This window comes from Xyrauchen texanus, chromosome 12 (assembly GCF_025860055.1).
Source record: "Xyrauchen texanus isolate HMW12.3.18 chromosome 12, RBS_HiC_50CHRs, whole genome shotgun sequence".
In the NCBI taxonomy this organism is placed as follows: Eukaryota; Metazoa; Chordata; class Actinopteri; order Cypriniformes; family Catostomidae; genus Xyrauchen; species Xyrauchen texanus.
Genome location: NC_068287.1, coordinates 43668014 through 43683250, shown reverse-complemented (window position 1 = coordinate 43683250; position 15237 = coordinate 43668014). Strand labels below are relative to the sequence as shown.

The following is a 15237-nucleotide window of genomic DNA, read 5'->3' as shown; positions in this document are numbered from 1 at the left end:
ATCGATTTAATCGATTTAAAATTTAAACGCTGTTAATCGTAAGGCCTCTAAGCCCCAATGAGCTGTCCTTTTCTTCATATCACAGCGCTGTTTTGTGGTCTATTCTGCTTAACGCAGCGGCTCATTTTAGCTTATCACTGCCCATTCGTCACATTATGCGGCCGACCCATTGGCCCGTTGGTTTCTCCCGATGGCCAGTCCACCTCTGACCGGCCCCAAAGTGCGTCGGCCCACCGAGATAATGCCCGGTATGCCAGATTACCAGTCCAGCCCCGGCCCCAATGTCTTGGCGCTTTATTGCATTGCACCAGGTTAGGGCACTAAAATGTATCAGTTGATTCCATTATTATTATTTTAATCTAGTCTATCATAATTAATTTTCCTCTCTTTCCTCACCATGTCTCTTCCCCCACCTCAAGGCTACCCATTCAACGATGTGTGCCAGTGGTTTATCGATCGTGCAGACCTGATATTCGTGGTGTTTGACCCCACCAAGCTGGATGTAGGTCTCGAGTTGGAGATGCTCTTCAGGCAGTTGAAAGGTCGAGAATCGCAGATCCGTATCATCCTCAATAAGGCCGACAATTTGGTGACCCAGGACCTCATGCGTGTCTATGGTGCTCTCTTCTGGAGTCTGGCGCCCCTCATTAATGTGACTGAACCACCACGTGTCTACGTCAGCTCTTTCTGGCCCTACGACTACGCCCCCGACACCAGCCGTGAGCTCTTCAAACGTGAAGAAATTTCTTTGCTAGAAGACCTGAACCAAGTGATCGAGAACCGTCTGGAGAACAAAATCGCCTTCATCCGCCAACACGGCATCCGCGTTCGCATTCACGCCCTCTTGGTGGATCGCTATGTGCAGACCTTCAAGGAAAAGATGAGCTTCTTCAGCGATCCCGAACTGGTGTTCAAAGAGATCGTAGACGATCCCGACAAGTTCTACATATTCAAGTCTATCCTGGCCAAAACCAACGTCAGCAAGTTTGACCTCCCCAACCGAGATGCTTACCGTGACTTCTTCGGAATCAACCCGGTGAGCAGCTTCAAGTCACTCTCCGCCCAGTGCTCCTACATTGGCGGTTGCTTGCTGGAGAAGATCGAGAAGGCCATAACCCACGATCTACCCGGCTTGCTCAGCAGCATCAGCTCTGGTAAGAACCCGACTCTGTCCTCCTGCGAGGCCACTGGATGTGGGGAGAAGCCCAAGAACCGCTACCGGCGAAACTGAGAGAAGATATAGAGGCGGGAGGGAGATTGAGGAGGAGTGCAAGAATGGAGGGGATGTGGAGCAAACAAACAGAGAAAGAGCAGTAGAGCTAATCCTGCTCTTGCTACGGGTCCGTTTCGGAGTCAATACAAACGGATCTCATGGGACTTTATTTTTTCTTCAGAAGAACAAAGAGGTTTTGTGTTGGTGAGGTTTGAGGGAGGGGGACTCTGGGTTTTGGTTGGAGGGAGGTATTTTTTGTGAAGTCTTGAGGTGGAGCTACCTGTGAATGTGAGGAGAGTTGGCCAGAAATAACTCTCCTCTCTTTCCGCACTACTTTTATAAACTATCCGCAGTTTTGGAGGGAAAATGTGTACGCATGGAAAACAAAATGGCTGACACACTTGAAACATGTAAAAAAAAAATTGCAAAAATAAAACATCCTGTGAACGAAAATGCGTTGCTGCAGTGAATGTGAACAAAAAAGGCAAAATTAAGAGGTGTAACAACTTTGCTTGCAGATTTTGTATCCATAATGACTATACAGTAGCATATACACTCAGTTCCCTGTACATCCATTGTTCTAATGTCTTTAGCATTGATTTAATCACTTGCATTGATTGGTAATTTGTAAATATGGATTTTTCTCTCTCTCCTGTGAGATATTGATAAGCTAAGTCTCTGGGTTTTGCAATGAATAATTTTGACTTTGCATGCTATAGGAGACAAATGATGTTAAAGCTGTGTCTGATTTCTCTCACACATTTCCGTTTATCCACTTTCTATACATCTGTTCAGAATTCCACAGTTAAAGGTTATGGTATACTTCGTTTATCCACGTGCTGTCTTCTCGCACATGGTCATTCTTACGTTTTAAAGGCCGTGAGCCTTTATGGATGCATTTGCCGCACTATGAATGCTTTTTGATGCTCAAAGTAAACTTTGGTTTTATACTAGCATATGAATACAGTCAATCACTCTACCATTAAAAGTTTACTCTATTTGACAGTCATTCGATAGTGATGCAAATTACATCATCAGTAGGGTAGACGAGTGTAACTGGTCCTACTCGGCCCGTTCCGAACGGGATTCGAAGGAGGGTGCGCTAACAAGGAGGCTACAGCGTCAGTCGCTAGTGCACCTCTTGAGGTCAGGAGAGTGAGGTTTACACACTGCACAGCTATCTATCAGCTGGCTCCCGTTACACGAGCACTGTGAATGCAAAGCCGGATTCTTCTAAACCGCGCACAGTGCTCGTCTACCCTAATGATGATGAGATTTACGTCACGATACGTTAGGTAAAGTATACTTAAAAAACCGAAGGATACTTTGGGCTGAATGAGCACAGATTTTGCATACTGTGCTGGAATGTACTGCGCACGAGACGTAGCAACAGGTGGAAAACCGAAGTATACTTAGCCCTTAATAGCCAGGTCTTATGTAATTGTAGGGGTTTTGTGTGGAAGAATAATGTATTACTTTAATTATCCAGCTCGATATTATTCAGAAGTGTTCAGGGTGAGTTTCTCTAAGCCTTATGCTTTTCGAAACCTTTTCGCCTCAGTTATGATGATGGTGAATAGAATAACACTTTTACTTCTCAGTGAAAAACAGTTTCTATGGGAGCGACTTAATAGCAATAAAAGTGTTATTAACCCGATCAGCCTGTTTACTTGGAGTTGGGTCATTGCAGTTAATAGACTCATGCCAGAAATAGACACGAGAGATCAACTCTGGAGTCAAGCTTGGACTCTAACCGCAGGTGTTGTTCAAAGATGAAGTCAGCTGAATCTGTAGAAGGTTCGCTTTTTTGTTCAGGAGGGCAGGTGGAAGAATATTGGTGGTGTGGATAAATGTAACAAGTCTCTGAAACATGCAGAGGATGTGAATGATACTGAAAATGCATCAGACATACTGATCATGCTCTGATATTTGACAGGCGGTCTGATTCAAGAGGGAAGAAAATCAGTGTTTCCAAGTTATGAGCAAGAAAAATGGTGTCAGAAATCATTGTGACTTTGCTCTTTTGACTTTGCCAGTAAGCAACCACCCAAAAAAGTCACACACTTTCTACACCAGATGCCAGCAGTGCGTCCTCATAATCAGTGATATGTACCCTGTAGAGAGGTTGTCAATGGCTGGCCATATACAGTGTGTTGAGATTGCTGTGGCGCTAATTGTCCACTAGACCGAGCACAAAAAGCAAAGAGTTTTAGCATCACATTGACTTCATGACAAAATGAATTTCAACAAAAATGTCACCCCACATAATGGTGAGGTGGCAAAGATAACTGGACATTATTTGGCGACAGAAAGTAAAGAAATCGCAAAATAGGTCAAAGAACAAGATACTCAAGTATTACACAATGCACATTATGAGAGTGAAAACATTTAATGCTTGTGTACGTATGTGCAACGGGTTCAAATGACATTTACATTTATGCATTTGGGAGACGCTTTTATCCAAAGTGACTTACAGTGCACTTATTACAGGGACAATCCCCCCGGAGCAATCTGGAGTTAAGTGTCTTGCTCAAGGACACAATAGTGGTGGCTGTGGGGATTGAACCAGCAACCTTCTGATGACCAGTTGTGTGCTTTAGCCCACTATGTCACCACTCGAGAATAAGTGGTGGTTGAATTTGCCGACATTATGATTGAAACAGATACTAAAAGTGACAATCTGACAACAACATTGACTCTTGAATCTTTTATCCCATTTTCTTCCAATTTGGAACGCCCAATTTGCACTACTTAGTTGGTCCTCGTGGTGGTGCGTTTACTCACCTCAATCCGGGTGGCGGAGGACGAGTCTCAGTTGCCGCTTCTGAGAACGTCAATCCGCGCATCTTATCATGTGACTCGTTGTGCACGACACCGCGGAGACTCACAGCATGTGGAGGCTCATGCTACACTCCATGAGCCACACACACCTCACCACACGCCCCATTGAGAGCGAGAACCCCTAATCACCACCACGAGGAGGTTACCCCATGTGACTCTACCCTCCCTAGCAACCGGGCCAATTTGGTTGCTTTATTCTTTCTTAAAGGGATAGTTCACCCAAAAATGTAGGTAGACTCAGCCATGTTCCAAACTTGTATGACTTTATTTGTTCTGTGGAACACAAAAGGGATCTATGTAAGGTAGAATGATAGCCTCAGTCACTATTGACTTTCATTGAATGGAAAACAGATGCTATGACCTCCACAATCCACTGCTAACTCACTTTCAGGTCTGGCTCTATTCTGTTTGGAACGACCACTTTTCTTAATCCAATCCCGTATAACCAAAACAAATATGGTATATTACGGAAGAACAAATGGGGTGAAAAATGCAACTTCATGTCTACTTTAATAAATAAGCGTCAATCAAACAGAATCCAGGTTGAATAAAAGACATTGTGCAGCATTGCTATAGAAGCAAAGGTGCAATATAGCCATTGCATTCAATACCAAAATGAAGCCAGTATCCTGTTGCCAAACGATATTAATCTTCATAACATCATAAATAGAGTTCATAACAGCGCGGGCATGCCTGTGTGAGGATACAGCCCAGTGATCACAGCTTCACAGAGGCTGTGCCCCAGAGCGAGGGAATACCCCGACAACATTAGCTATTCTCTGAAAGCGTGTGAAAACACACTCACACACACACACACCCACATTTCACATTACAGGCTGAAGTTTGCATAGCGCTCAAATGTGATTGGGGAACGGGCTTGAAAACTGCATTGCAGCAGCACTCAGTCGGTCGTGACTCAAACTCAGAGGGAGGTAAGTATATAGTAACAGGGGACTGTAGAACATGTTAAAAGGACATTGAGTTTTTTCAGGGCAGTTGCTCAAGATTTCATCATATGGTGGACATGCACAAATCATCATAATGGTTTACAAGTACTTGAGGAATAAATCAATGTAAACTGATAGGTGACAATGGAAATTGCACATTGTATTAGTTGAATATGACAATGACATGTGCCGGTCACATTAATATTTTGCCTAAAGAAAATGTAGCCTGTTTTAGATCCGTATTTATTGATTTTTTTTGCATTGTGTCATTATTTGTACAAATATTATGCACATTTTCCCTTAAAATTGTCATTAATGTTTTTTGTTTTTTTCTCATTCAATCGGATGTATGAGAGTACTATAATAAAAGTCTTATTTAAAAAAAAATCTAAATTAGCACAAAGGCAGTACAACAAATATTCCCTTAAATGTGCTTCATTGTCATCAAAATGTCACAATGCAAAAAATAAATAAATTAATTCAATAAATCTTAAACTGGTCATGACGTACAGTACTGCCTATCTGTCTGTCTGTTCACTTATAATGTTAATAAAGTTGTTTTGCACCAAAACAGTCATAATTTAGTAATATATAATAATTTTCCTCCCTGTTTTTGGCCCTCTGTCTGAAACGCTCGGTTCTGGCCTAAGCGTTTTCTTTAAACTTCAACGTAAACGCCGACTGTTGTCATTGGCTAACATCATGCAGCCCCTATACAAATAAATGTCAGGGTTTACACATAATGCACATCCAACACTTTCCATCTGAATGTATAAAACTGTTCTTGTAAGTACAGCAGTCATGTCATTTGAAATGTTCATGAATGAAACTGTTTACTTAAGTTTTTTGCGGTCGAGTCCAGTAGCCCTTTAACTGCCCTTTAATCCTTTAATAACAGTTCCTTTGTGAAGTTTGAATCATATTGTGACTGGTTCACAACAATCTGATGTGAACCGAAAACACACACTATCCGTGCTGAAATTGCCTGAACACACAAACGTAATACAATCAACGGTGATATTGGGTGCTTCAACCGGCTTCTAAAGGCCAAAGCAGAGACGCTGGTCTTCAAAGGTGTGACGTCTCAGATCTTCCATGTTTGTTTACTCACAGAAATGCAAGCGCAGCCTAGTTGTAGCAGGAAGACTAGCAGCTGTACATCATCGCACCATTAGCGGGGTAACTCCTAGCCAATCACATGTAATCCGTCGCTTTATAAGTCTGCTCACAATCTATCACATTGCTGTTTCAGTGTGCTAACACAGCAACCTCCTCCACCCCACCACCACCTGTTGAGTCCCGTCCTGCACGGGGGTAGGCTCCTCAAACCCTGCCTCCTATCTCCAGGAGGATCTGATGGACATTTCAAGTGACATGACTGCTTGGACCTACCAGAACAGGTTTATACATCCAGATAGAAAGCATTGATGCATTATCTGTAAATCTTGACATTCATTTGTATAATGTCATGGGCTTCATGATCTCAGCTCAATGTCTGCAAGTCTTCCTGATAGTTTATAGAACGCATTTCGGCCAGAATCAGTGCCAGACAGAGGCCAGAATAGAGAGGTTCATTTTGAAAATGCATTGAGCAACTATAATGCCACTCTTCAGATATCGTGTTCGACACAAATTGCGTTACTGACATGACTGAATCTTAAAACAATCAAAGATGCCCATCTAGTGCATGCTTTACAAAAGAACTAATAATTAAAAATATCACAGATGGGTGTAAAAAATGTACAGGATGTCTTCATAACAGTAAGACAGAGCCGCTGAATGAAACATAATGGAGGTCGCCTTTTTAGAGTTATAACTTGACATTGCGTCTAAAAGCAGCGGAAGATGCACAATAACGGTCATAGTCGTTTGTCTAGTGCATGTTTATGTAGAATAATATTTAAGTCCAGACAGGTGCATGAAGGTGTCCTGTGTAAGTCTCCATTGGTGTAGATGAATCTTCCCTAACAGGCCAATCTCTCCCCTCTTCACCTGTCTGACTGAGCACCAGTGGGCGGGGCCAAGGGTGCAATGACGAAAAATAAGCGTTAAATGTAAGTGCTTTTATAAAATGACAAGCTTCAAATTTCTGCCTTTAATCCCTCCAAAAATGAGCCCCATTCGATTTATTTTAAGTGCCTTAAAATGGACCAGTCGAACTTAATCTTTGTGGTAATCAATATGATGCCAAAAATTACTGTTAACCGAGCTGAACTTTTGTTGAACCCAGAATATTCCTTTATATGTCCTAAAAAAATAGGCTTAAAATCTTATTTTTTGATTTTGGGGTGAAATATGACCCAGACATATTCTTCAATGGTTTCTTAAGATTCAGTCATGTAAGTAACACACATTTGTGTCTGAACAGATATCTGAAGAATTCCATTATAATTCTCTCAATGTATTTTCCAGTGTGAAACTCATTTGCATATCGAAACATGATCAATGTATTTCTGTGTCAACTGTCACCTCTGTGACCCACAAGCTCAGTTACCCCCCTGATCTAGAGATGGACACATCTTCAGTTCTCCAGGGAGTTCCTTTGATAAACTCCTCCTGCAGGGTTTTAAGCATCTTAGCCTCGTACTAAATTCCACAACAACATAATCACTTTGATTCAGCCCCTGTGTTGCTGTTGTATAGTGTGAGCACAACAGAGCGAAGAGAGACTATTAATTAAAACATGGGGATTGAAGAATTATGGTTTATTTTGGGAAACGCTTTATGAACCGGGATCAACATTTAATTACAAAATTGGTTGATTTGGCAAGCGTCATGAAAAACATTGTGGAAAATGTTTAATAAACCCTTTAGCCTCAGCAGAGCTGAACAGAATAAAAATAAATCTATCTATCATCCATCCATCCATCATGGATGGATGGATAGATAGATGCATAGCTGGATGATATATAGACAGATAGATAGACAGATAGATAGATAGATAGATAGATAGATAGATAGATAGATAGATAGATAGATAGATAGATAGATAGATAGATAGATAGATAGATAGATCCCCCCTGCAATACACGTCACATTGATTGGAACCCCCTCCCCTTTCCCCATCCTTTTGACAGGACTCGGTGACGCGCGTCAGTGCTGCGGACGCGCTCGAACGCGCACACTGCGGGTTGAGAGCAGCCCACCTCCATCTGAATGCGTGCGCGCCACCCTTGTGTTTTCCTCTCTCTCCGGAGCGTGCGCGCACCCCGTTATCCCCACCTCTTATTTATTCTCGTCACTGTCGGACTTGTGCAGACACCCCGTCGGATCGCCAACACAGAAGCTGGAGATCCGATGCCACAGATCTGCGCGCCTCAGCAGCGCGCAAAACACACCAGACAACAATGAAATGCACCAGACAATAGCTTGTATCAGGAGTGCAAAGCTGTGTCATGTTGGGGAAAATTTGGGGAACCGGCTCATAAAGAGATGTTTGGACCTCAAAGCAAAAGCTGCCCGTGGACTCCTAAAGCGAAACCAAAGAGCCACTTCACCACTGTGAGTAAATATGGAGATACTGGAGTTGACTTTTTCCATCGCACTATGAGACGAAGGGAAACTTAAAAGACTTTAGACCAACAAGGTGATTTCATTCTTCACGTGACGCAGAGAAGTTTTACATGCATATGGATATGCATGGCCAAATCTGATTTCAAACACTCTAACCCGATACCTGATGGACATTTAGGGGTGGTTTGGATCTAAATGGAATATACTGGACATGCAGTCCTTTATGCATCTTGAAAAACAAGTTTTTTATGTTTTTTGTTTGACTCTATTCATATGCGTAATATGTATTCTTTCAATTTCGTTACGCACGTCTATTAATTTGGAATAGAAGAGCAAGATCAGGAGTGGGAACTCAGGAAAGGTCGGTGCTCTATTCAAAAGAATACTTAACAAACAGGCCCTTTGAGAGAAAACTAACGGGTCCCATTATTGAAGACCTTCTGCATTCTGTTTTATTAACAACAGTGATGTCATACGGCACAGTTGTGTTATTTGAAAGGACACGGAGTCTCCAATGAACGCGCATTCTAGATTTGAGATACAAAGAGAGCGGAAGGTCTATTTTTAGGAGACCGGATTGAAGATTTCTTGGCTTGCTGAGTAGCTGGTGTGGAGTTTTTCTTAGCATTTCAGTTTGGAAACTCCTTGACTGACTTGAAATGCCCATTTTATCCTGGAAGTGTGACTTGTTTTGATGTTTTCTCAATAGATCAAGTGCTTTGTGATTGTATTATGCATTGCTGTGATGGGACAGTAGAAATGCCAAAACTTACACCAAGCATGAATACTGACAGTTCTTGAAACGTCTACGCTAATGTGTCATAGATGCAATTGTATCACCTAATGGCTCATTTATAGGAAGAATGGGGCATTTGGGCAATATATTGGATTAAAGGGAGTTATGACGTCTTTTAGGGAGTCAAAACAAACAAAATCTTGGCTGGAGTCTTAAAGTCTGTGGTGTAATTATATAATGTTGCTGATTCATCAGTAGAGAACATTTCAATTGACTTTTGTAATAAGTTATAAGATTCCCTGCGCTTTGGATAAACCTCTCTGACCCAAGTGCGCCAAGTAAGGATAGAAGAGTAGAGGAATGTGCAATTGACGTCATGAGATGAAATAACCAACCTAAAATGCTGGAACTGTCTAAATACACACATTAACCTTTCATAAAGACGTTAGATCTGGCCCAACGTCCATTTTTTTCCCATCCCAGCAGCTTGTTTTGATCATTTTTTACTTTCATCCCAGCTCAAGTCTGATTGAAGTATCATGGCTTCTCCTCAACATCAACAACTGCTACTTCACAACAGTGAAGTGAGCTGCGACTCTAGCGGTGATGGCGCTGCATCCGTGCGTATCAGTGGTACCAAACCACACAAACAGCAGCGTGGTAGTTTGGGCACCAGCGCTATGTGCAGCATTCTAGGGGGCTCCAAACACTGCAAATACAGCATCTCTTCTAGTTGTAGCTCAGGCGAGTCTGGCATCCGCAAACCGGCTAGCAAAGGCCTGCGGACGCAAAGGAAAATGCCACAGCTGTTTGAGAGGTCAGCCGGGCACTTTTGGAACCCCAAGTTTGATTCAAACATTCTGGAGGAGGCCTGCCGTGAGCGCTGCTTCCCGCAGACGCAAAGGCGTTTTAGATGTGTGTTGTTTTACCTGGCGGTCGCTAGTCTTCTGTGGGGCTTGTTCTTCATTGTTAATGCCAATCGATGTGAACAGACTGTCTTCTTGTTGCCTACAGCCTCATTCCTACTCCTCTGTTGCCTCCTGTTCACCTTTACTTTTACACGGTTTTACGCCCACTGCTACACTCAGGCTTCACTGTTGCTAATTGTGGTCACTTTCTCCCTGACACTTGCACCACAGATCCAAACGACAGGTTTTAGCGACTTCAACAATCTTTCTATGAAGGGTGAAGATATAGGGGACTTCAGTGATTCTGAGAGTGGAAACGTAACTTTTGAGGCTCCCCAAAGTATAAATTCAAAGGCCCCGTGTTTATCTCCAGTTGGCACCTTCTCGCTTGGCATGGAAGTGCTTTCGTTGCTCTACAGTTTCCTCCATGTTCGTCTGTACGCTTCAGTACTTCTCGGCTTGCTCTACTCCATTTTGTTTGAGACACTTGGCTGGATGCACTTGATTCATGGTCAAGAATGGAGCCACTTCCCCGAGGAACATTTGGAAACTCTTTATTGGTTGATCCCTGGGAGAGTCATTCTACATCTTTGCGCCCACATCATCGGTATACACCTTTTTATTATGTCAGAAGTGCGTTCACGAAGCACGTTCCTCAAGGTCGGCCAGGCCATTATGCACGGGAAAGACTTGGAGGTCGAAAAGGCCCTGAAGGAGCGAATGATCCACTCTGTGATGCCTCGTCGGGTTGCGGATGAGCTCATGAAGCAAAGCGATGATGACAATGACAATTCAGTTAAACGTTACTCAACGGGAGCTGCAATAGCCAGTGCTGCGAGCCCTAAAAATGCCAAGCGCAAAAAGATGTCAATACCGCGAGGGCAGATTATTTTTCGACCCTTCAATATGAAACGCATGGAGCCTGTAAGCATCCTCTTCGCAGATATTGTCGGTTTTACCAAAATGAGTGCCAACAAGTCTGCCCATGCGCTGGTGGGACTCCTCAATGATTTATTTGGCCGTTTCGATCGCTTGTGTGAGCTTACATGTTGCGAGAAGATCAGCACGCTTGGGGACTGTTACTATTGCGTTGCCGGTTGCCCCGAACCACGAGAGGACCATGCCTATTGCTGTGTAGAGATGGGGCTTGGAATGATCCAAGCCATTGAGCAGTTCTGTCAGGAGAAGAAGGAGATGGTAACAATGCGTGTTGGCGTGCACACGGGCACTGTACTTTGTGGGATTCTCGGGATGAAGCGTTTTAAATTCGACGTCTGGTCCAACGATGTCAATTTAGCCAATCTCATGGAGCAGTTGGGCTTTGCTGGAAAAGTTCACCTGTCCGAGGCCACGGACAAGTTCTTGGATGATCGTTACCTGCGAGAGGACGGGCGGGTCCCAGAAAGGATCGGACCAAGTGTGGTTGCAGATCAACTCAAAGGTAAGATGTTCATTTAATGGTACAGATAAGGCAAGTTCTACTTAAAAACATGAGGGTCCATAAAATATTTTTGGGGGAACTATCCCTTTAAATCCAACCCTTAGTACTGATTTTCTGATGCATTTTTCTTTGTTTAGCACAGTGTTTAATCTTTGTTGCGAAACTGTCCCACAGAGAATGGAGTGAAATGCTTTTGGGTCAAATTACTTTTAAGACTTTCCTTGCCCCTTCTCAGCCTGCATGTTGTTGTTGCCCTCAGGGCCAAACTTGTCTAAGGCTTGTTGAATCGTTGCCTCTTACCATTTCTGATTTATTCAGGTTCTTGAGCAGGTTTCTTAGTCAGTCATGTGTTCTCTTTTGCTGCAGCCTTCAGAAAAGGATTCATGTTGGAAATATGTACATTCAATTAATCTTGAAAAAGGAGTGTAATTTTCTCTGCATCATGATCATGCCTTATGGTTAAGAGCCTAATAGCAATAGCGGGGAGCGGCCAACCAAGAACAATTAACATGATTGCTTTTCTGCAGGCTACTGAGGTTAGAGTGCTAGCTAAATTTGCCTATGTCTTTTACATATTGTATATATAATCTTTCTAAACGCTCTCTTCTAAATACAGCTGGTCACCTCCAGAGCATTTACCTAATGTATATAGTATATACGTGGCGTAATAATTCTGCACGTTATATGCAGATGGTTCCTTCTTTATTGCACTTGAACTCAAGCTAAAGTGCAATAATTGGGGCTTGAGTAATAGTTCCCTTGTCATAAAGAATATGAATTTCCCAACGTGTTATTAATCTTTTCAGGCCATAATCATGCTTGCATAATAGATCTTATTAACTTAACGAGGAATGCCAGACCAAAGGAAATGAAATCTCATTTTGAAAGTATTTATAACAGAATCATAACATCGAATGACCTAACCTCTTTAGACTTATAAGATGAGAAACCTTTATTCTGTACATTGGCATTAATATGTGTTTCAGTCTTAATTATGAAATAGCCTTTAAGATTTCATATATGTTTTCATACCCATGAGACCCATGAGTGAATCTCACAAAACATGCCCGTCACATTTTAATCAAACAGCCTATTTGTAGACCATTAACAATTGGTTGACCAAAATCTGTTGTGACACTGTTTTCATGAAGATTACCCCCCACCCCTCTTACAATAAAATTGTATGTAAATACAATGTCTATCCACACATCCATCTTTTACCATTACAGTAAAAATAGCTTTATTTACTGTATTACAATAAAATGTAACTGCTTAAAATTTTAAATTGCCTAAAATTGCTGTATTTCAGTAAAAATGTATGTAAATCTACATCCAACTTTTACTGTATTACAGTATTTTTTTTACTGTATTACAGAAAACATTTCTTTCTTTATTCTATTACAGTAATAATCAATGTAAATTCAATGTCTATCTATATCAATATTTTACTGTAGTACAGTATTTTTTATTGTATTACAGTAAAAATTATTTATTTATTCTATTACGGTAATAATTAATGTATATTCATTGTCTATCTACCCTTCCATCTTTTACAGTAGTGCTATATTTTTACTGTATTACGGTAAAATTCTTACTTCCTTTACTCTATTATGGTAATAATTAATGTAAATGCAATATCTATCTACCTGTCCATCTTTTACTGTAGTGCAGTATTTTTACTGTATTACGGTAAAATTATTACTTCCTTTACTCTATTACACTAATAATTAATTTAAATGTAATATCTATCTACCTGTTGATCTTTTACAGTAGTGCAGTATTTTTACTGTATTACGGTAAAATTATTACTTCCTTTACTCTATTACAGTAATAATTAATTTAAATGTAATATCTATCTACCTGTCCATCTTTTACAGTAGTGCAGTATTTTTACTGTATTACGGTAAAATTATTACTTCCTTTACTCTATTACAGTAATAATTAATTTAAATTTAATATTTATCTACCTGTCCATCTTTTACAGTAGTGCTATATTTTTACTGTATTACGGTAAAATTCTTACTTCCTTTACTCTATTACGGTAATAATTAATGTAAATGCAATATCTATCTACCTGTCCATCTTTTACTGTAGTGCAGTATTTTTACTGTATTACGGTAAAATTATTACTTCCTTTACTCTATTACAGTAATAATTAATGTAAATTAAATGTCTATCTACCTGTCCATCTTTTACAGTAGTGCAGTATTTTTACTGTATTACGGTAAAATTATTACTTCCTTTACTCTATTACAGTAATAATTAATTTAAATTTAATATTTATCTACCTGTCCATCTTTTAGCGTAGTACAGTATTTTTACTGTATTATAGTAAAATTACTATATTTTCTGTATTACAGTAAAAATGTAAACACAATGTCTATCTGTCTATCCTTCCTTTAATGCAGACAGTATTTATTAAACAGTATTTAAATATATTTATGTGTGTTTATGTTTGCATTATGGCAATAATGTGGGTGATTATGGCTAAAATAGGTTAAAATGTGCGTAATTGTTAAGAAAATAATGTCACAATGGAGTATAGGCTTTATTTTCTTTAAACAAAGTATTATTTGTAATGTATCCCGATTTTGGAGTGCAATATAGACGGGACATATTCTTGACAGGTTTTGTGACATTCACCTCCTGCATTTCTAAAGCTGTCTTGACGTTTCTATCCAACTCCACTGGCGTGCCACTATATAACCACGGAAGAATCCCACATTCCTGTTTGTGAGTGGATATACTCACTTGGCAGAACCGAAATCGCTGTGGCAGAACAAATCTCCACGCTGTCACCGCATCATCATGGCGTGGCAGTGCAGGTGTCTCGGTAGGTGCGACAGGTCAACTGGAAATGATGGTGCGGCCGTTGCCCTTGAGAATCCCGCTCGTTTACCCAGCGTTTCTCGCCAGCACTCCCCCTCAATCAAAGAGGATTTAAGTCTCTTGAGAAATTGAGTGTCATTTTATTTTTTACTCTATCGTTCCTTCATTCCTTCTGCCCTCATTTAAAGAGGGTAAAAATGGCTTCCTTAAAATGGTCCCATGGTGCCTGTTTCAAAAAAGCTGTCAATTCCCCTCCCACTTTCCTTCCTTCATTTTCCATCTTGTGTGCCTTTAAATTGGCACTCCTTTCCTTAGAGTCTTTTTAGGGGTAGTTTTGCTTTTAGTGCTCTAGTTTTTTTTTTTAAATAAATGACTCAGAATGGTACAGCAAGAGCAGGCGTAACATTGCATAACAACCTTTCTTTTTCTAACACCCCTTAACTCTCTGTTGAATTCAAGGTGTTTTAGTTTGCTCAGTTTAACGTGCAGTGTACTGACAAGCCCTTTTGCTTAGAACGTTAAAGGGACAGATAACCCGCATGTTGCCTTTCTTCTGTTGAACACAAAACGAGATACGTGAGGGTGAGGAAATGATGATCGAATTTTCATAGTTGTGTGAACTATACCTTTAACAGATTACGCTCTGTTATGTTAATCAAGTTAATGACGAAATATTTAAAGAGGCGACATTCTTTTCCTCATATCTTGGATTTGCTTGATTGACCCTCTTCAGACGTTTACTCCTTTTTTTGTTCCATCTCTGACAGCCCTCAGGGGTGATGTATTCAGTCCAGTGCCCAGGACTGATC

General features: G+C 40.9%; 2 protein-coding genes across 3 annotated transcripts in view; both read left to right on the top strand.

The window, feature by feature from the left end:
- The window catches only part of LOC127652282 (sarcalumenin-like), a 30260-nt gene extending 27384 nt beyond the window's left edge, over positions 1-2876 (top strand). For both annotated transcript variants that reach the window (XM_052138426.1, XM_052138425.1), the window contains one exon: positions 420-2876. In XM_052138426.1, the coding sequence (XP_051994386.1) occupies positions 420-1231 (812 nt within the window). In that variant the 3' untranslated portion in view covers positions 1232-2876. The remainder of the gene's footprint in view (positions 1-419) is intronic.
- A 6913-nt stretch (positions 2877-9789) lies between these two features.
- Positions 9790-15237, top strand: part of LOC127652369 (adenylate cyclase type 9) — a 57941-nt gene continuing 52493 nt past the window's right edge. Inside the window, 2 exon segments of the mRNA XM_052138476.1 lie at positions 9790-9910; positions 9947-11599. Of these exon segments, the coding sequence (XP_051994436.1) occupies positions 9790-9910; positions 9947-11599 (1774 nt within the window).